This window comes from Poecile atricapillus, chromosome 9 (genome assembly GCF_030490865.1).
Source record: "Poecile atricapillus isolate bPoeAtr1 chromosome 9, bPoeAtr1.hap1, whole genome shotgun sequence".
NCBI lineage: Eukaryota > Metazoa > Chordata > Aves > Passeriformes > Paridae > Poecile > Poecile atricapillus.
Window position 1 is genome coordinate 17053261 of NC_081257.1, and position 20630 is coordinate 17073890.

Sequence of the window (20630 nt, forward strand, 5' to 3'; positions counted from 1 at the left end):
ACCATTTCAAAGTGCAGAGAGCAGCTTTTCTTCCAAAAAATCTCTCTTTTAAGGAAGAGTCTCAGTTCTTACATACACAGGCTTGATTAAAGCGCTATATTAAGAGATCTGCTATATCTGGAATATATAATAATTACTACTACTAATAATAATTAATAATATATAATTTATAATAATATATAATAATTTGAAATAATAGAGTTTGCAATTCCAGCCATAAGAGGTTTTTCTTGCCACCAAGCTCAATGGAGTTGCAATTTTGCTTCAAAACCTCTGTCTTAGACACTCCACAAATAAAGATGGGCTAATCTGGAGTGATGAAACAGTGAACTACAAGGTTCTTCCTCTGTGAAGACTCTGCCTTGATCCTCCCTTGCATTCCTGTGTGCAAAAAAAAGGGATTGTCCAGCCCCACTATCTGTGCACTGTGAATGAACTGCACTTTGTAAATAAATCCAGGACTAGTATGTGACCGTTTCATGGCTGGAAGTGGGCCACAAGGTGATCAAGATTTTCAAAGGTTAATATGAAGCATGTCTACTTGGGCATCATGACTTCAATCAGTATTTTCAGATGTGCAACTGTTATGCAAATAGAGATCTTTAAAAAGTGGACAGCTGTATTGATTTAATGCAACATTCACTCCTGGAACAAGGTGTGTGTAACAGCACTGCATGCCCCAAGTTTGGAATCCACCCTGACATATTTCATTGTACCATGTCTCTAGATGTTGTAATTGGTCTAATTCTGCTTTAGTGAGTAACTCACCACAGTTTTATTCTACATGCAAAATAAAAACATCAGGAGATCTGGGAATCAGCAAGACACAGAACTCAATTTCCCAAGTCACATATTACCTGGCTCTCAGAAGAGAGGCCAGCTCCAGAAAAATGCCTCATTTCTGCCCTCTCCCAGGAACACTGTCTGACCCACTGGTGGTTTTACAGTCCCATGTGAGGAACAAAACCAGATGCTTTGACACCATTTTCCCCAGATTGTTACTTGGACTCAGTGAAAATGGAATCAGAAATTCAGGATTTCAGCTTCACCCTGAACTGCTGAAGCTACTGAAAGCTTTTCTACTGATGCACACAGGCACTGCTTCAGCATCCAAACTTCCCTGCTCTCAGTGACTGCATCAGGATATGCCACCTTTGGAGGTTTCTCCCATTCCCCTGGATTAAATGAGTTACTTTACTGACACCATTATCTGGATTCCTGTGAAACTATCCAATTATACACTATGTCTTTCAAGGCACATTAAAATCTTAGTAATTTCCCTGAGACATATTTAGCACTTCATTTCTTATTGCAAGTTTTATATATCAACCCCCAAAGTAATGGAATTGAGCTGCCTGAATAAATGTTTCCTAACGCAACAGACGATGTGAACCACATCTCTGCAAGAGCTCAGCTTGTCATTGGTGGTGAATGTTAGGGAACAGACTTCATTCTTTGTGAATAAAATCCCTTGCTGGGGAGGAAAATCACAAATCAAATTTTTTTCTAGTGAAAAAAAACCCCACTACTGTGTTCTGATTTCTAATTATTACTATGATTCTTAGTAGATTCAACTTCCTGCTATCTGTGTGTTCCCTTTTTCAGGCAAACAGGAGAATTCACTATGTCACAAAGCTGCCCATTGTTTCCATTCATACTGTATCTGCTGCTAAGATGATATGACTATTGAATGAGACATATACTACATAGTGATTGAGAGAGTGTTAAATCTTCAGAAATGGCAGTGCATGTGGTTAGATACTGATATGGAATAAATAAAGAAATAGCAAGAGGTGGACAACATATAAATGTATAAGGAAAAGCAACTTAAATAACTTAGCCAGATGGTAAATACATAAATCAGAGGACCTTTGGTTTTAATATTAAAATTCAAGAAGTGACAGTGTTATATTAATAAAAACACTGTATTAATAAAATATGACTTCTAGAGTAAACAGTATACTATATTCACACGGAAACATATTTCTTTTATACAACACACTATTTTGCTGATGCAAGAATATGTTGCAAGAATAAGTTAGTACTCTTAAAACAAAACAAAACAGCAAAATAATGGAGTATATTATGTTAACATACAGTAACTAATATAAAAAAATATTCTCCTGAATTGACATGCACAGTTTTTCAGGTTCAACTGATCTAATTATCTGACTAACAGTTGCAGTGAGACCTCTAAAAAATGATTAATATTACCAACAAATGTTCCATGATGCCTGCAATTGTTCAGACCATAAAACTACAGGTCCAAGATGAGAAACTGTTTCTAGAAGCCAGCCATGCCTATTTAATATAGATGGCTAAATATAACCTCAGCCATCAGGCAGGGAATGTGGGCATTTGCATCAACAAGATGAAGGCTGTCTGATTTAAGACGACTCAGCTTCAGGACTGGATCCTGATACATTTGATGAGAGGCACACGCTCTGGAGCTGCACCGCTTGTTTTCCCGGTATCTTCTGCTTCAGCCCTGTTTGTGTGTGTGAGCTGTGGAAATGGCTTTCACCTGGACTGTCTGCTGGGAAATTCTCAGTGCAAACAGACTGGCAAGGTACCCCTGCACAACCTCCCAGCGCTCACGCTGTACCGCAGCACCGGTCACACGGAACACGTCCAGTTGCAGCTCCTGCAGAGCTGCCCTAGCAATGAAAGGAGGGCAGAAAAATCACAGTATTTTTACTGAGCTGTCTCCTGGGTTCAGAATAGTGCTGAACGAGACCCTCGGCCACACCTAAAATGCTCAGTTCCTACAGGATGCCTGAAATGATTTAGTGATGGAAGACGCAAATGCCTGTCTCTTCCATCACTATAAACACTTGCAACCTCACTGTCGAGGCTGAGCAAATGCTCAAGAGCAAATCTTTTCACAAAAGCCTTGATGTGAAGCAAAGAGCTTGATAGTGAAGTAGGCAGTCAAATCTGTGCTCTTCCTGTGACTGACACCCAGAATAGTAACAAAAATACTCACTTTCACTACAGCGGTGCTTCTTTTCAGGGGAAACATTTTTCACTATCATTCTGTAGTTGTACAACCTTATAAAATTATTAGTATAATCATATTGTTCAAGTTCTGACATTTATATTAATGATACATTTACAAATAGTTTGCAAAGGGTTAGTGAGCAATTAATAGATGCTAAAGCCAGGACTACAGAGCGGTAGAGAGAGCGCTGGGTCAATGAGTAATGTCCTAGTCAAGCCACTGAAACTGGTTGTCATTGCATGAGCTTTAGCATTTGCTCAAAAAGATCTTTCAACACAGACACACACACAGAGACACACACACATACGTGTCAGCTGGCTGCGAGATAAATCAGCACTCTCCGAGAAGCTAGCATGAAAAAAACCCATTGCAAACCCTACTTTTCCAAGACCTCTCAACTCACCAGAGAACAGACCTACTCTGTATCCTGCATACTTGGATGACTGTGCGAAGGACAAGTGTTCCACATTTCTCTGCGTGGATTCATACAAGCGCACCAGCTGCTCTAGCTATAGGGCACGGACCCCCTGCAAATTCAGCAGCTCTGCAGAGGCAGATTACAGAGCCCTCATGAGCACATAACATCCATGCTTTTCCCCCCTAATTTTTTTCAATACTTAACAGTATCTCTCTCTCACTATGATTTCTATACCTAACTCCTCAGAGCATAAGGTGCAGAGTATTCAGCAATGAAAATAGAAGAAATACATGCTTGCAAACTGCCATCTGGTCAGGTTATGGAGGGCTACATATTTCAGCCTTGACTGCAAACACAAGTACAGAGAAACCCTTTCAAAAGATTCTGTGTTGTGGAATAATTTCTTGGTTAAGAGGAGATAATGAGATTTCCTTCTCATAACGCACTGTAGAGATCCAGGACAACAACAAGCTTGGTGGAACGGTCAGCTTTGATGATCTGTCTTTGCTGGCCAACTTGAAGGTCTATCTCCAAAGCAGAGGAAAGCTGTAGAAGAACATTCTGCAGTGCTCCTGATTTCCAAAAAAAGCTCTGCTGGAGAGGTGTCAATAGAAGGTCAAAATTTGGTTGGGAACTGGCTGCTCCAAACTATTTGAGAATCCATGGCCAAAAATGCAACTGTTCTACAGTATGGACATGTGGGGTGAGAAGAGAGTAGATTCAGGAGGGCAAATCAAACAAAATAAGTCTCTAACCTGAATTTTTCTGCAAGTTCCCTGTCGATCAGACAAAGAGGAGCAGGTGGTCTGCCCAGGAGGCAAAGATGAAGATGCCTTAACATTTAGTTCTGAACAGCACATGAAAAATGTCTTAAGATCCTAGGAATGACACTCCTCCTTTCCTTTGCACTGTATGTGGCACCCTCTGGCACTCACTGGTGCCTCCCTTCACCGGGCCACATCACGTTGAGCCAGCATTTGCAACTCACACTTTTGTGTGCGAGACATAAGAACAAAATATCAACACGTGAAAAAAAAACATGGTGCATCTTTTCACCAGATGGACAGAAGCTTCTCATGGAAAGCACCCACTTTCCTGCTGGAAGAAATATTTTAAATACCCAAGTCTGTAAGAGAAAAAGTCCATCCTGGGCTTTTGCTTGGAGATGCAATGCTCAAAGCACGCTGTAACTGGAACTCCAGAAGGGAATAACCATCACAAGAGAACTAAGAAAAGATCTTTTATAACTATCAGAGATAACTTGGAAATGATAGATGCTGGCATCCCCAGGGACAAAGCATTTTGACAGGCAAGTAGCACATCCAAGTACTTATGGACATCTATAGTTAACTCTCTGAAGTCATTAAAAAGCAAAAAGATGTCAGCTTCCGATAAAAGAAAAAAAGGCAGAATGATTTGTTTATTGAGTGCTTGACCCAGGTGAACAGGTACACAGAGTTAACTGCTTCTGTTTCATAACAGACAAGGAAATACATATTTTTTACTAAAGCAGAGCTCTGAAACTGAAGTTAATGCTAACTTCGAAGTGCAATTCTGCTTGAAGGAGTGGCTGTAAAAATGGCATTCTCCTACTCGAAAGATCTATTTCTTGTATGTTTTCTGGGTCACATCTGCTTATTTGAAACAAGATTTTTTAGAATCTTTAATCCTGTTAGCCTGCAGACCAAAGACAGCAAATGGAAAGTGAGAGAGGCTCCTGAATGCCAGCCACTTAACCCCACTCAAAACAGAGGGGATGATCAGGTGTCAAGAAAAAGCCCGAGATTTGGCAGGCAGAATCCTTACGGATGCTGAGGATGCACAAGAAAGAAAGGAAAAAACCTGGGTACTCAGACTCCAGGTTGCATATGGGAGGCTGGCTGCTGAACAAAATCTCTTTTCCTTATAAACGGAACATATTTGGTGTGAAAAGCCCTGAAAGACCACACGTTCTTTTATACAGCAACCTCTGAGAGTGCGGTGCTGTTTCGCTTCGCCTAGAGAATGACAAAAAAAGCGAGGAAAAGACTCTCTCCAGAGGTCACCTGGTCCCAGTTCCTGGTCTGAGGCACTGCCAGGCTCATCTTCCTTGCAAAGGGTCCATCTTTCTCTTTTAATATCTTTATTAGAAGGAAAAGTCAGCTACATCCTTTTGTAGGATCTGACTTGGCTTTATAGAGCAAGCATGACAGGGTTCAGCAATGCTTCAAAACCTGTGAAATAACAACAGTAATCCAAAGCACATGTCACATTTTTATCATTCACCAGCTCTTGAGTTCAATTTGGGTTTTTCTCAGGCTCCCAATTTCTTGCTGGTAAACTCCTAGCTTTCCAAATGTAAGAAATGATTATGCTTGAATCATCTTGCCCGTGTTTCACTTTGGTTTCTGCACATCTAATCCTACAGGCAGGGGAGCTGGGACTGACAGAGCTGCCCTGGACATGGGGACATGTGCAGCCACCAGCCATGGGGCTGATGCCAGAGGCACACACTGCACTATCCCCCCCACAGGGTGGGTGGAAAAAATGAGTATTGAGAATAAATACAGCAATGACTCACAGGGGTTATAGGGCTGGAACTGAACACAGTGAAGCGAGATTTTTTTGTTCTGAAAGGAGCTGTGCGAGCTCAAAAGCAGCATTGGAAAAGGCCTTTTAGAATGGGTTCCAAAAAGCCATGGCAGTTAAGAAGGTTTTCCCATTTTCATGCTTCCCTGTTCAAAGGCACACAGTTCAAACTGAGGCAGCAATGCATTTCAAAAAGCCAATACCATTTCCCTCATTAACCTGAAAACCCCGAAGAGATCAGGCCTCCTAGATTATAGCATTGAACTAGAATGTTTAAAGCATTTTCTACATGTCCAGTCTAACGTTCACTAATTCACCTCTATATGAATCTCCATCCATTTGCACCCAAATTCCGATTGTATCAAAGGAGGTTTCCTTACTTTACTGGCTCCCATGACTCCCGCTCAAAGCCCCTGTGAATTGACTGTGCAATTGAGGACTCCATCAGATCGACATATCTAACAACAAGTGGAGCAAACAGGTCTTGGAGGTGTTTGTGGAATTTTCCATTGCACAAATTATCTAGAATAGATAAATAAAAGTATAGTAAGACACTACTGTTACTACAACCTCTGTAACAAACCACAGTGTCAAACACAGAATTTGCCAGTGAACAGGAAAACTTCAAGAACATAACAGGAACCGGAGTTCATGACACAGACAGCAGGAATAACTTCTTACTCCAAACAAATAAACAGACAATGAACCTTCTTTTCCATTAATGTCAAACTGACAAATACATTATCACTTCCTGTGAATAAAACCAGTGTAAGAAACACAGCATGGCAAACATTATGGCTTTAGCAGGTGGGAGAATAATTTCTTCTTTGGTTGCACAGTACCATGATGCTGGAACTTGCCTTCTGAGCACGAGTCCCTGGCTTTATATGTAGTCTTAGAAAGCTAGCTGGGGTCCTGGTCTAGGACCTAGCTAAGGCAATGCCAATTTTACCACCAGCTCCCCAGGGAGGGTTGGACTACCCAGGAAAGTGCCAAATCCTCACATGGGTTTTGAAAGCATGGGCCCAAGTGCTTTGGAGAATTGCCTTATTTCACAAAGCACTTTTCTTCTGAACTACTCCTGCTTCCATTTACTTTAATATTTTCCTCCCTTCAACAAAATCTTAAAGCAGGGATTGCTTTACTCCATGCTAAATAAATGAGGTACACACATATAAAACAATACACACATTTAATGACACTAAGATACAGAGTACCTAATTCCCTCCTTATCAGGCAGCCATTACCAAGAGACTTGAGAAGATGAAGCAAAATAGAAGTTCAACTTCCCACCTTTAAATCTGCAGTGACTTAAGGGGTGTTCTTTTTTTCTAGGCAACGGAATAAACTCAAGCTGATGCTAAAAGAGTTTGTAAATCTGTAAATCTCTACCCATCTCAGTTTTCTGTGCAGTAAGGAGAGGCTGAAAGCATTATCAGTAACCTGAGCCGCCCACTGAAAAGGAAATGATCAGAATACAAAATACATACAGTCGCTACGGAGGGAATCGTTTATGAGCTGGAAGAGCGGGAAGCTGTCCCAGGTGTCTGGGGGTTGCACCTCTAACGCTGCATCCATATCCACTGCAAACAGGGACAGGAAGGTCTCCGCATGCTCAACCATTAGGTCTGACCACCAAGCAAAGGCCTTCAGAGTTGGTAGAAAAAGATAATAAAGACGTGTATTAGTTCTAATAAAGCACAGGGAAAGATGTTAGGCCACATAGCTTTAAAAAAAAAAAAAAAAAAAAAAGAAAAATTGCATCTCATGGAAACTACCTTTATTGTAAAGAGAACAGTGCTTTGGAGCGCTAGCCTGCACAGGCAGTGCTAATCACAGAATTGGGAGCTGCTGTTCTAACAGAAAGGTTTCTTGTAGAGGATCTCTTCAGAGCTCCACTGTAAAGGCATGCAGGTGTAATGTGGCAGAGAAGGTTTCATCTGTTCAATTTACAATAAATGACTTAATTCATCATTAATGATGCTAATTATCAGGAAAAAAGCTACTAATTCTTATTACTAAAGTACAGAAATTTGGGAGTTTCTTCACTGTGCCTGTAAGTTTTCTGATGTGTTTTTCAACAGCTTAAATTCTACTTGGATTCACTACTTGCATTTGTCTTGAAAATATAGAAACCTAAGACATTAAAAGCTGTCCTAAATCATTCACACTCTGTTTTAAAGATATTTCAAGCATCACCAGTAAAAGTTATTACAGCACTGTTCATTTTACATGGTTAGCTAACACACTACCACCTTCATGATGCTACTGATTAGGTACCCATTACAAAGCTCTACTATCAACATGCCAAGGTGAAAAAAAAAATATCTATGGCAAGCCTATATTTTCACAGAGGCAGGAAAAACATATGTCTAAACTTGAAAACCAAAAAATATCAGTGAGGTAACTCATTCTCATGCACATGGGTCCTCAAAATTCGCTGTGCGGGCTCTCTGAGGTGACATTCACATCATACATGGCTCAGATGTGAATGCTGAAAATGCATGCATGCGTGTTCAGTAGTCACTTCTGGCTGGGAACATGCAATATGAGAAGAGCTGTCCATAGGACCATGTGCTGTCACTTCGAAGTGACAGGAAATTACTTGGTGACTTAAAGGAGCTAAGGAACAGCTTCACGGCACTTGGCAAGAAAAAGAAACCTCTAGCTTAGGCACAAGAGTGGAGATGAAACGGAGGAGATTGGGAATGGAGAAATCCGTTTGAAGAGGAATTGCCAGTCAGGGAGGAGCATTTTTTGCAGGTTTTAGCAGACATGAATAAGCAGAATGGGCTTTCACTCTCTCAGTGTTGAGCTTTGATTCACTGATGAAGAAATGCACTGATGTGCACAGCACAACTCCAGCTACTGGTTCACCTGGTCATGGAGAGGGAACAGCACCCCCAAAACAAGTTGCTGCCATAATTTTTCCTGTTTTGGCTCAACTTTTCAGCTGCCAGTGATACTGGCAGGGGGTCTTTGGAACTATTTCCACTCTTTCAATCCTTTAAAACATAAAGCAGACTGACACTGCCCTGCTATTATTCCATGAGTTGATATAAAATTGATGTGAAATCATGGACAGATTGGGCATTGCACTTGGCATTCTCTTCCCAGAGCACATCCAAGATGTAAAATAACCAAAACAACCACACAATCCCCAAACTAATCTTAGTATTGGGTCTGCCCTGTAATGGGGGTGCAGATGTGGACGAGGTGAGCTGTGCCATCGAGGCACAGCTTCAGTGTCTGCCTACACCTGAAGCAGCAACACCAGCAGGTGAGTGTCCCAGTGGTCAGGGCACGGGGACAAGGTGGCTATGGCAGAGTCCTTTGTCTGCAAACTGTCCGCAGCTTCAGGCCCATGGAAGAAGCTGCCCAGCTCTGCTGCTGCATCTCCTGCTTGGGGATGCTCGAGGGCACAGAGGTAGTGGTGACAGTGGCCCTGGGCGTCTGCAGAGCCATCACTCTGGAAAAGCCATAACCAAGGTGAGGGAGCCTGTGTGGGGCTGAGCGTGGGGCAGTGCTCTTCTGCTCTTCTGCTCTTCTCCACATTTGGTGCTGGTGTCCAGCCAGGCACAGGGCTGAATGCCAGTGAGTGCCATGCTGGGAAGCACCAAACAGCTGAGAGACCACAGGGGAACCAAACCCATCGAGCCACAGGTGTGCTCCTGATGCCTGCTCCAACCTGCTCACAAAGGTGTGTGGGAAAGGAGCACTGTGGAGCACTGGGGCTGTGCAGGGTCCTCTCACATTAGCCACACCTGGCTGTGGTTTCCAGGGAGGCTGCAGGGGCTGTCCTTGCTCTGATGTGATTTCTCTGGCTGTGCCTCTGCCTGCCCAGAGCCTGCCGTGCTGGCACCCACCCCACACTGCCCAGGTATGGAGTGACTGCTACGGAGGACCGATGGCAACCGATATTTGGGGGAGGGGAAAAGAGGGGAGGCCAAAGAATGTCTTCTGTAACAAATCCCAACATATAGACTTCAGAGTCCTGCAATAAGAACCTGCTTCCATGAAAAGGGAAAAAAAAAAAGAGCTATTTTAAAAAAAGAAAAGCATGTGATCATTGGTGGAAAAAAAAATGCCCAAACCAGTAACAGTTTCTCTTTAGCTTGAAAAGTCAAATTTTAACTCTGTAATTCTCTAACTTATGAGAGTATCCTCAACCTTCTCCCTAATTTCTGTAAGTAGGATTGGTAACACCATACTCAGAAAACCTCCTTCAAGATGGTAACATTCGATTTGTTTACCATCTACTTACCTGATTTGCTTAAATAATAATGTAAAGGGGGGGAAAAGTGTGCTTTCTAGCCAAACACACCTATTATTGTATATTTTACACATGGATACACATGTATATATGTATGACCTCAAGGAGTTAAGATACATATATACATATACACATATGTATACATAGAGAGAGAAAACACAAGTTTAAAAACAGGTGAATGGCATTGTCTCTGGCATCTGTCATCAGTCATCCAGAGGAAGGGAAAGGGAGCTAGGAGACATCTGATGGGAGAGATGATACAATGACAGAGACCTCCTGCTCCCAGATTACAGACATAGGCACCTGGATTCTGCTGTTTCTGCCTGTGCTGGGCTGCTTCCTTCTTATGGGTAGGACAAACCCAACCGACTACACATGAGACTCCTCTTGTTATGATTTTTGAACAAGCTCTGAGTGTTATTTTCTACATTCTCATTAGGGAGTCTGCCTGGACGTCCACATGGGTAAAAAAAGGGGCATGTGTTAATTGCAAAAACTATTGTTTTTCAGTAAAGTAAGGCATTTCTTCAGTAAGCAGTGCAATTAAATTTTCTGCTGAATAACTGGAGTAGACCAAAGAGTAACACCTCACAGGTCAAGCCTTTTTCAGGTGAGTGACAACATAGAAAAAAAAGTCACCTGGAATTAAATGGGGGAGAAAAAAGTGTAATACCTCAGTAATGCTCACTGCACTGTGACAGCATAATGTGGCTACAACACAACATAAAAATCAGTGATAAACCACCCAGCCTCTTCTCTCTCTTCCCTGGGTGCAATTCAAAGTGTGCAGAGAGCTGGCCAACTGCCTGTGCACTGCTGAAATGCCACAGCCACCCTCAGGACAGGGATTCACAAGTGTACCGACAGTGTGCTGGGCTTCTGGAGAGAGATGGATTTCATCCTTCCAAGTCACCGTTCAGAACAAGGGACCGGGATGCCTCCTATCTGTGTTGGCATTAACCTTCTGTCTCTAATCAAAACCTTGTGACACAAAAGATGCTGGAGAACAGTTCTGAGCCTTCCTCCTCATGTGAGGATCTTGGCAGCGTGGCTGGCTGAGTGTGACTGGTCCTGCAACTGCTTCCTCTTTTCAAAATAAGCCGTGTTTTAAAAAAAACAGCTCCTTCCCAGCTGGTTGTACATCCAGCCTGTGCTGGTGAGGAGTGGAATAAAACCGTTTTTGTACAAGCATAGTGCTCTCAAGCACCCCTTGCTTTAGTAAAAAGGAGGTTTATTTCACTCTTCACCCCATAGATTCTCTCTCTACATATAAATACTGTATATCCAGTACAAGGCACATACAGACAAAACCAGAGGAAGACCACTACCATTCTAGGCACTCGTGTAGTACTGAGCCCATCTCCACCACAGTGTACTAGAGGTCGGGTGAATGCAAACGACAGGTAACAACAGGCTGAGGAGCGAGTCCAGGCAGGTAGGGTTGTGTTGGGATGTAACTGCAGCGCTCGTAAAATATACCCATTGCTGCATGCATGGACTGGACTGCTATGCCACATTTACCCTCCTGTGTCAGGCTACCAGCTCCACAAGCAGCCGACCCAAAGTTGCTGTTACATTCCTCGGTCAAAGTTACGGAAGCGAGGGCAACCAGGGTAAAATCCCAGTAGGAAACATGGCACTGAGAGGGCATGCACGGAATATGACAGGAGTGACTCGTTTCATTCGGTTTAGTCACATACCTCTTTCCCCTGCCAGGATCATCCAAGATTGAATGAACAGTAGAAAAACAGGGAGGAAATTTAAATATGTAATCAGGCATTAGTTGGGTTTTGTGGATTGCTGTGTACTATCAATAAGTAAAACTATACTGCATATTTAATACACACTGGAATGATTTTCAGGTGATGGTGAAATTATTTATCAAATGCTCTTAATGCAAAATATTGTGAGTATATCATATCTATATCTATATATCTATCAGTGGGAAGAAAAAGAGAAAATAGTGAAAGAGTGCAACAATACCTACTGTCATAAACAATAACTGTTTACTCTGAATTTTAAAATTATTAACTTCTCAATACGCATTCAAGAGCACCAGATTTACAGAGAACTCAGGGCTGAATCCTGCAAATACTTACATGGGTATGCAACATCACCTGCTTAGGCAGAAATGTCCTGACGTGCTGAGAGCAGGACTACAGCCAGCCATGCCAGCTGCCTGTGGGATCAAGTGTTTCCAGGATCAAGCCTCACGATTTTCTGGTGTATATTTGACTATGACATGGTCTCAGTGGTTTTAAAACATGAATCTTTCTGTCAAGGTGCTTCAAAGAGTTAAAAGTGGTTGTATTAGGCCTTAGATAACCCAGACAATGACTAACAGAGCACAGTTCATCCTAACCTCTGTGACTAGCAATTGAGGTATTCCCAATAAGTCAAAGCAGAAGCGGCCAAAAGGAAACCAGGTGAGTTCATAATGTACTGGAGGGGCCCAGGGAGACCCCAGGAAACAACCTGAATTCTCAGAAAGGGGCAGAAAGGAGAACTGTTCTGTTTAGTTGCAGTTGTCCTTGCTCCCCTCTGGACAGCAGGAGCGGCAGGTGCAGCAGGGACCCCGCTCGTGCTGGCTGGAGGCACACACACAGGTTATGATTTGGAAATATGACCTTTCTGGAAAGCAGACAGACTTGCTCTTGCAGGTAGTTGGTGGTGACTATTTTGGCCAGATTCAGCTCCTGCTGGCACTGTCAGAAAGGCTGCAAACTGACATCGAGGAGAGCACAACTCAATTAATTCATCCTTTGGCCCTCCCTCCCCTCTGAAAACACATTCCTCCTGAAGTGTACTTTGCCTTCTTGAGTACTTGAGCGTACTTCCAGCTTTTAAAAAAGATAACCCAGCACCAGTTGGGAAGACATCACACAAATACAAAAACTCCTGCCGGATCCTGCGGAAGACCTGTGGGGACACGACCTCGCCGGGGACGCTGCTCACCTCTGCGTGGTGCTCTTCGTTTTGCTGTAGGACTTCAATTACCAACTCTGCCAGACGTATTGTATCTTCTAACTTTTTAGCTGGAGTGACTAACCGGCCTACATTCTCTGTAGTACAAGAACTCAAGTTAAAAGGAAGGCAGGGTGAAAAGCTAGATGAACAGTAAGTTATTTTAGAGGTTAAAAAAAACCCATAATATTCTGCAGCTCTGAAGATCTTTTCATGCATATGTTAAATGCTTATATAATTAGTACTGAGCAAACCAGAAAGCCACATTCGTTATTATACTATGAAAATACAGTGCTCCAGCTCCAAATTTCACAATACTGTCAGAGTTGGTTTGCTTTATGATGGCACTTTATTAGCTCAAATAAGAACATCACACTCCCTAAAGACAGCATCTGGCCATTAACGTATGAACAGTATGTATCCTTTGATGTAGATGATGCTATTATAGGAATCATGTCTATATTATTTAAAAATTCTTTTAAGAAGATCAATTAAAACAAATCTGTCTGCACTTGTAATAAATTGTCAGACTCGAGCAATTTAAATGTCACCTGCTACTAAAAGCAAAACTCGCAGGTCTGTCTTGCTCCAGGATTTAACTCCACAAGGGTCAGGAGTTATGCATGCTGGAGGGAGTGAAAAGTGGTAAATCCCACGCTCACAGGTAAGATTTATATGGGAAAAGAGATGCAACTTTACAACAAAAACCCCGCAAAACAAACCAAAGAGTTTAAATCCTGGAGCTTGGTGTTTACCTATGTTGAGTTATTTTGCAGTGTTTTCTGAAAACTATAAAAAATAATTAAAATGTATTTTTCCAGGTAATTTATATTATGAATAACACATTAAAAATATGAGATGCTAACAATACGGAACATTTAGAATATTTCACTAGAAATAATGTAGAGGAAACGAAAATAATCACAATTTCCCTGAACGACAGCTTCCGCAGAGCTGACCACAGGCACACCCAGGTCCCAGTCTCAGTTCTCCTGAGCAGCAAGGGCAAAGAGGGGCATTTCACTACAGCTCATACCTCTGCATCCATAGCTATTTTGGCATCTCCATGGTATCAGACAGCAGCTCACTGCCTTGGGGTGTGCAAACTCTCCCTGTGATGGTTGTTCAGAGCAGGAGTGGAGTGGGAGACCTGCCCCCTTGGGATCCATATGCCAACAGGCCAGGTACTGACAGGGCATCTCACTCCAGCCTTCCACACACCCTGTTTTTTTCCTAGTGTTTTGCTCTTGTTTACTGGTGGGACAGAAACTTGAGGTTGCACAAATTCTGCTTGAGTGGGTCACCCAGGGAGAAATCCCTGCCTTGCTGAAGGCTCAGGAAGCTTCCAAGATTTCATCCACCTCCTCAAAGTCCTGCCAGCCCCTTGTTTTCCCTGAATACCTGTTCACAGGTTACAGAGTTCCCATGAAAAGGAAAGCTGAATGTTTCAGGACAGTCCCAAATGTGGCTGGTTTTTGGGGGAGCTCAGCAAGATGGAGTCTGGCACTGTAGAGGCTCAGCTTGGCTGAGGGATGGTAAAGCACCATGCAAATGAACTCTACAGTTTTACTCATTTATGGCACAGATAAGGGCCTTGGGTGTTTCTCAACTTTTGCTGCTGTTTCTCGTATCATTGGAAACAAAAAAAAAAAAATCAAGGTTCCCCTTAATATAATTTACTGAGCAAATATTGAAATTGGAGAGTTCCTGGTTAACTCCCCAGTCTGTCCTATACTATCTAGCACCTCAATGGCTACAAGAAGTAGAAATCACTTCCTTTTGCAAAAGGAGCCCAAGGACAGGTCCCTCAGTAAGATCTGGTTGTTTCTGCACCTCTGAAGCCAAGGGAAAGCTTTTCCATTGATCAGTGCAGCATCAGGCCCATTCTCATTTGCAACATTGATCTGCTCTCAAATATAACTAAAAGACAAAAGTGTTAATAAGAACAACTGCTCAAAGATGCTGTCTTTAAAGAAAATATTGATGCTTATATAACTTTGGCAGCCAGCAGATGTCAATCTTAATTTTTTTCCTTCTTATTTTAAATATTTCCCTGGTTAAGTTACTATACATCAGAATATTCTGCTAAGATAGCTGGAGCACTGACAGTTACATGAAACGTATACGATATACTTATCAAACATTTCATCCAACATCATGTAAAGCTCATACATATTTATAGTTTCCATGCAAAATGTTATGCAACAACAATGTTATTTTGTGCTGACGTTGATATTTGAAAATGTTGCATATGTCAGACATTGCTAGACAAAAAAATGTGGACATTTTGAAATAAATGCTACTTCTAAACCTCTAAAACCTACCACGTCGCACTAGGTGTTCTGTATAAAGCTGCATATGAGGACTAGCTTTCTACTGCTACACGAGCGGCTGCTAGACTAGAAAACCACTGAATAAAAGAAAGGAAGACTATTACAGTACTTGGCGGCTGTTTGGCCATGCCTTTGAGCATATGATCTATCATGTTAGTCTGCGTTTGAGGAGATGATGGTGGCCCAGCCGGCGGCTTGGGCTTGGGCGGACGGGCTGGTTGTGCATGACGGAGAGAGAGAGACGCCAAAAGTAAAGAGACAAAATGACTTTATAAACAGTGACAAAAAGATGGAAATTTCAAAAGGAACATAAGCAGAAATGATCAAATACAAATGGAATAAGCTGCTGGGCTTTTGCTTATCGGTATTTGGGGTATTACATGGTAATGACACCATTTGACAACACATATTCTAGAAGTCAGCAGATTCGAACATCCTGAAGTACCGTGCAATCAGAAAGCTAAAAATTCAATGCAAGTATGAAACCGCACTCCGTGCAGTCACACGAGGAGACTGAGATGGGTTAATTCAGTTAAAACTCTGGAATTCAGAAAAGGTGAACTAAAAAACACGACTTGAAGTCGGCTCCCCAGTACTTAGGCACGTTTAGCAATAGAATAATGAGCCATAAGAATTAATTGCTTTGCAAATATCAATTACACATTTTAGAATTAAACGTCACTGTTGGTTAAAGGGAGCTATAAAATATTCTTGTGCAATTTAAACATGTAAAAAAATCTGTCACTTAAAAATGTGTGGTTCCTGATCGTTTCCAGCTCATTTAATTATTTTCAACTTGGAATTCTAGTGGCTTTTATATTCTGGGTTGAATCATATATAAAAACTTGCCAGCTCTATCAAATATGTTACTTGCTATTCCAAATGTTAGAATACTGCAATCAGGACTTGACCCATCTGTCATATAGTTTACAATATCAGCATAGGAAAAATTCAAAGAAAATAGCCTTTCCTTTTACATACACCCAGAGAATAAATTATATACTGTGAATATATTAACACAATAGTTTCTATTCCTTTTAATAACAGTTTTTAGCAGCATTGTGACTATTTTTAATCATGTCATTTGCAAGGAATCTGGCATATTTATCTGGACATTCTATTGCCAAAAGTCCTTGCCATTTTGCTTGCATTTTCCAGTGGGGGAAAAAAAAAATCAGTTGGCTTGTGCAAAGGAGATTTCTGATTGCTTTTATTTCTCACAGAACTGTAACACTTATCGAAGTATAATAAAGAATATTCGAGTAAACCATTAAGGAGTGTGAGTTAGGCTGGTGCCCCTCTCCATACACAGGGGTAGATATACATACATACATAAAAACACACACAATGCACACACGTGTGCACATGCACACTCACACACACACATTTTTAATCTTTTAAGCTGTGTAATGATTAATTCAAACTCAGATTCAAGCTACTGGCTTTCTTTCTTTTCCTTGTTTTCTTACAACAGGAAAAACAAACCTATTCATTCATCTCTGGAGTAATCCTGATCTTTGTTCAATGTTTACCAAGGGTGACTTTGTCCCCAGAAACAAACCTCTCAAGCTCAAGTGACAAAAATAACTGCTTTTTGGGCATTGGCCTAATGACTTTTTCTCTACTTTAAAACATAAGCAAGAATTCAATTTGGCTATGCACTGATTGCTCCTGAGCTTGACATGGAAATGTAGGAAGAATATTTTACTGCCCATCTCTATGGAGAGAAGTTTGTGCCAAGGTCTCTGGATGGGAAGGGATGGTGGGGAGAGGGAATTGCACATCTCCTCCCACCCATGTCTGACAACCACAGGGTGGAAACCCCTCACTACCCAGGGGAGTCTGTTGGGTGGCAAAGTTGGGGGTGTCAAAGACAGAGAGCTCTTCCTAAGAGTGCCAAAGCCAATGTGAAAGGAATCTGAGTTGCACAGCATTGCACACCTCAGCACTGCAGCCCTCAAGCATCCTTAAATGTGGAGTCCAGCCCCTGCATCCCTAACAGCTACCCATCCAAAAATAGCTCTTAGGCTTCACAGACATCCAGACTCCAGAGTGTTGAACGGGCCCGATTAGCACAAGTGTTTTCTGTCCTAGGGAAAAGTCATTAATAGAGAAGGAGGAGGAGGAGGAAAAGGCAAGAGATGCAGCAGCATCTTCACGAGTCGCTAGTGCAGCGCGTACAGAACAGCTTGGAGGAGGCTCCCGCTGTGCAGTTGTCAGCACAGTGCCCTGGGGTGGCTCTCACTTCTCTGGGGGGCCTGTCAGAGACCCCTCCAGCACCTTACCCTGCTCCTGGCATCCCCCCACCACCACCCGCTCTTGGAAACAGGCTCCCACAAGGCACTGGAGCAGGCTAAGAAACAAACTCTTGATATAATTCTGATCTGGCCCAATCTGCACAAATATTCAGCTTTTTTCACACATTTCAGTTTTTCAGACCCAAATTCAAGGCTCTTGCATGATGGTTGCAAAACCACCTGGAGCTGAAGGAGGGGAAGGGTTCTCTCTGTTCCTGGGGGCACTGAACACTCATAAGCCCCACCTCATACTTTTCTTTGTCATCTCTTTATTGCAAGAACATTTAAATTGTTTAATTGTGAAATTGTTTAATTTCCTCTGCAAATTTAAACAGAAATGGGGTTGTGACAGCCCTGCTAGGGCTGTCACTAGGAGGCACCAGAATTCATATACTTCTCTAGCTCCAGGTCTCAGAGATGACACGTGAGGTCCCTTCCAGGGACTCAGCTCCTGCTCAGAGCGAGGGAAATGTGTGAGGCTGGAGGAGTTTTACAGCACTTGCTAGTGATCAGCTGTGGTGTATGGCAAGTTTTGTTTCACTTTGGTTTTTCTTTTTCCCTGTCCTTTTCCTCTCTGATCCCTCACTACAGCCAGTTTAGTATCAGAAATGCTCTTGTACCTGCTGCTCATGTGTATCAGATGAGTAAGATTTAAACACCTTCATCACTGAAATCAGAGCCAGGAGCAGCTTCTTACTGCCTGACAAAGTGCTTTCCTGGACAAACTTCTAAAGGTTTTTATGCTTCTGCATGACATATAAAATACTTGCAGAAGCTCAAATTACTTGGAAAATTCTGGGTTTGTGCTTGCAATGAGCTTCAGCCTGCAATAACAGGTATATTGATAAATCTGTGCTACTTCGGGAATAGATATTGCATACATTTCATTGTGTGTGACTCTGTACAGACTGGAAGATTTTTAAACTATGTATTTCTCCCTCAGCACCACGATTTCTGCTACATGGGTTACTAAAACATCAGCAACATTAAGAATTACACTTGCAATAGGAGAAGAATATGATTGACTTTCCATATTTTTTAGAAGCATAGCCACTGGTTCAATGATTTCCTCATACTAATGAAAAATATATGACCCTTGCCAAAGGCTTTAGCATCCAAGTGTTATGTGTGCATTCATTTGTGAGCCAATCATCAAAACAATATAAAAAGCTGCTGTTCTCAAGACAACTATAAAGCATAATGGACTTAGCCCAAGGACAAGGCAGGGCAGTCTTCTATTATACCCACAAAATTAATCTGCGTGTATCTGAAAGAGATTTCAGTGATGGTATTTTTTCCTCTCAAAATAAGATGTTTTATTTTAAAGAAAAGAAAAAATTAGAGAAATGTTTTGGGTTTTTTAATTCAGAAAGAGATGCCAATTCACCTCAAAACCTCAACATACCAAAGAGATAACTGCTTTCCTGATTTTCTAAAGATTATTGAACCTACTGAAGGATCTATGCCTTCTGAATTGTGTCTCATGCTCCAGGCAGCAAGTTGCTCCCGCAGTTGGTGAGAGACTCATAGAAAGAGAACATCAGAATGCAGATCTTCAGATTTCTGAAGCTCCTGCAATAACTTTGTACTGCTTTAGACACTGCCTTTGAAAGGGCAAGAGGAAATCTTGAAAGCTGCATAATGATTCTTTGTTAAACACAGCCGAATGCCACTTCAAGGAATGAAACAAATAAAGCAGAATTTCAGCACACATGGATACAGCCTGAGTGAAAGTATAGGATTTATTAATGACTTCAGCCTCTGCTCCTGCACACAAAGATGGATGTTTTGATATATTTTACATATTTATTTACTCAAAAAATGCAATTTTATTTTCTTTTTAAGCTTTGTGCTTTATGACGAATGCTGGATTGATTGCCCAGCAGGGGTTGGGCTGACAGAGCACCGGGACCTCTCCTTGCCTCGGACCTGGTCAATTGACAGGCAGCTCAGCTCCTCAGCTGAGTTATGGATATGTGCACAGAGCCTCCCAGGCTGAGATCCAGAAATAGGGAAGGCGAGTGACGTAAAGTGAGCATGGGACTGTGACAAGGGCCAGTACGAATGCCTTGGAAAATGCCACTGCTTCTCAACAACCTGCTGTGTTGCTCTAGTCTAAAACCAACCTCTCCTGCCTTCCACGCCTGCTGGGGCGAGGGTAGGATCAAGATGCTCCACGGCTGGTGCCAGCTCGGGCTGACGCAGCCCAAGCTGCCGTGCTCAGCCCCTCTCCTACGGGCGCAGGAGGGTCCCCAGCCTGACACAGGCACCTGAGGGATGTCTGCCTCTGTCCAGCTGCCCCTCGCTGCTCTGTGTGCAGCACTGAGCCCTGAACTGACGGGTTCCAGTTTCACACACAGCTGGCAACACCACTGGGGGTGTTTTCAAGTGAGGTTAAGCTTCCCCAGGAGCCCCCCCGGGGAGGCCAGTGTGTGCCAGCCGTGCAGCATGGTGAGATGTGGTGCCTTGGGAGACTCCTTCCCTGCACAGGGGATGGAGTGGCTGCTGGACGAGCAAAAACCTGGTATTTCTGGATAGCCCAAGAGTAGGTGATTTGCCCTGGGGACTTCAGTGGGTCCCTCTGCTCTCCAGCTATTTTCCATGAGATGTCCCACTGCTCTGCCACCCACGCCCTGGCACTAAGCACCGAGGTGGGACCTGTCTCCATCCCCGTGTCTCCTCTCTGCACCAACTCAGCACTACCATGAGAAACCTCTCCTTACAGAGACCAAACCCAAACTGCAATATGAGAATTACTCAGTCTGAAAACTGAACC

At 42.5% G+C, this 20630-nt stretch overlaps 1 protein-coding gene across 11 annotated transcripts in view; it reads right to left on the minus strand.

Moving 5' to 3' along the window:
- The window catches only part of CADPS (calcium dependent secretion activator), a 206643-nt gene that overhangs the window by 42649 nt on the left and 143364 nt on the right, over positions 1-20630 (minus strand). For 6 of the 11 annotated variants that reach the window (XM_058845250.1, XM_058845244.1, XM_058845246.1 and 3 more), the window contains 3 exons: positions 13207-13322; positions 7478-7634; positions 6368-6509 (listed from right to left, as the gene is read on the minus strand). In XM_058845250.1, coding sequence (XP_058701233.1) covers positions 6368-6509; positions 7478-7634; positions 13207-13322 — 415 coding nt within the window. The remainder of the gene's footprint in view (positions 1-6367; positions 6510-7477; positions 7635-13206; positions 13323-20630) is intronic. The other 5 variants (XM_058845249.1, XM_058845248.1, XM_058845247.1 and 2 more) reach the window with 1 other exon arrangement.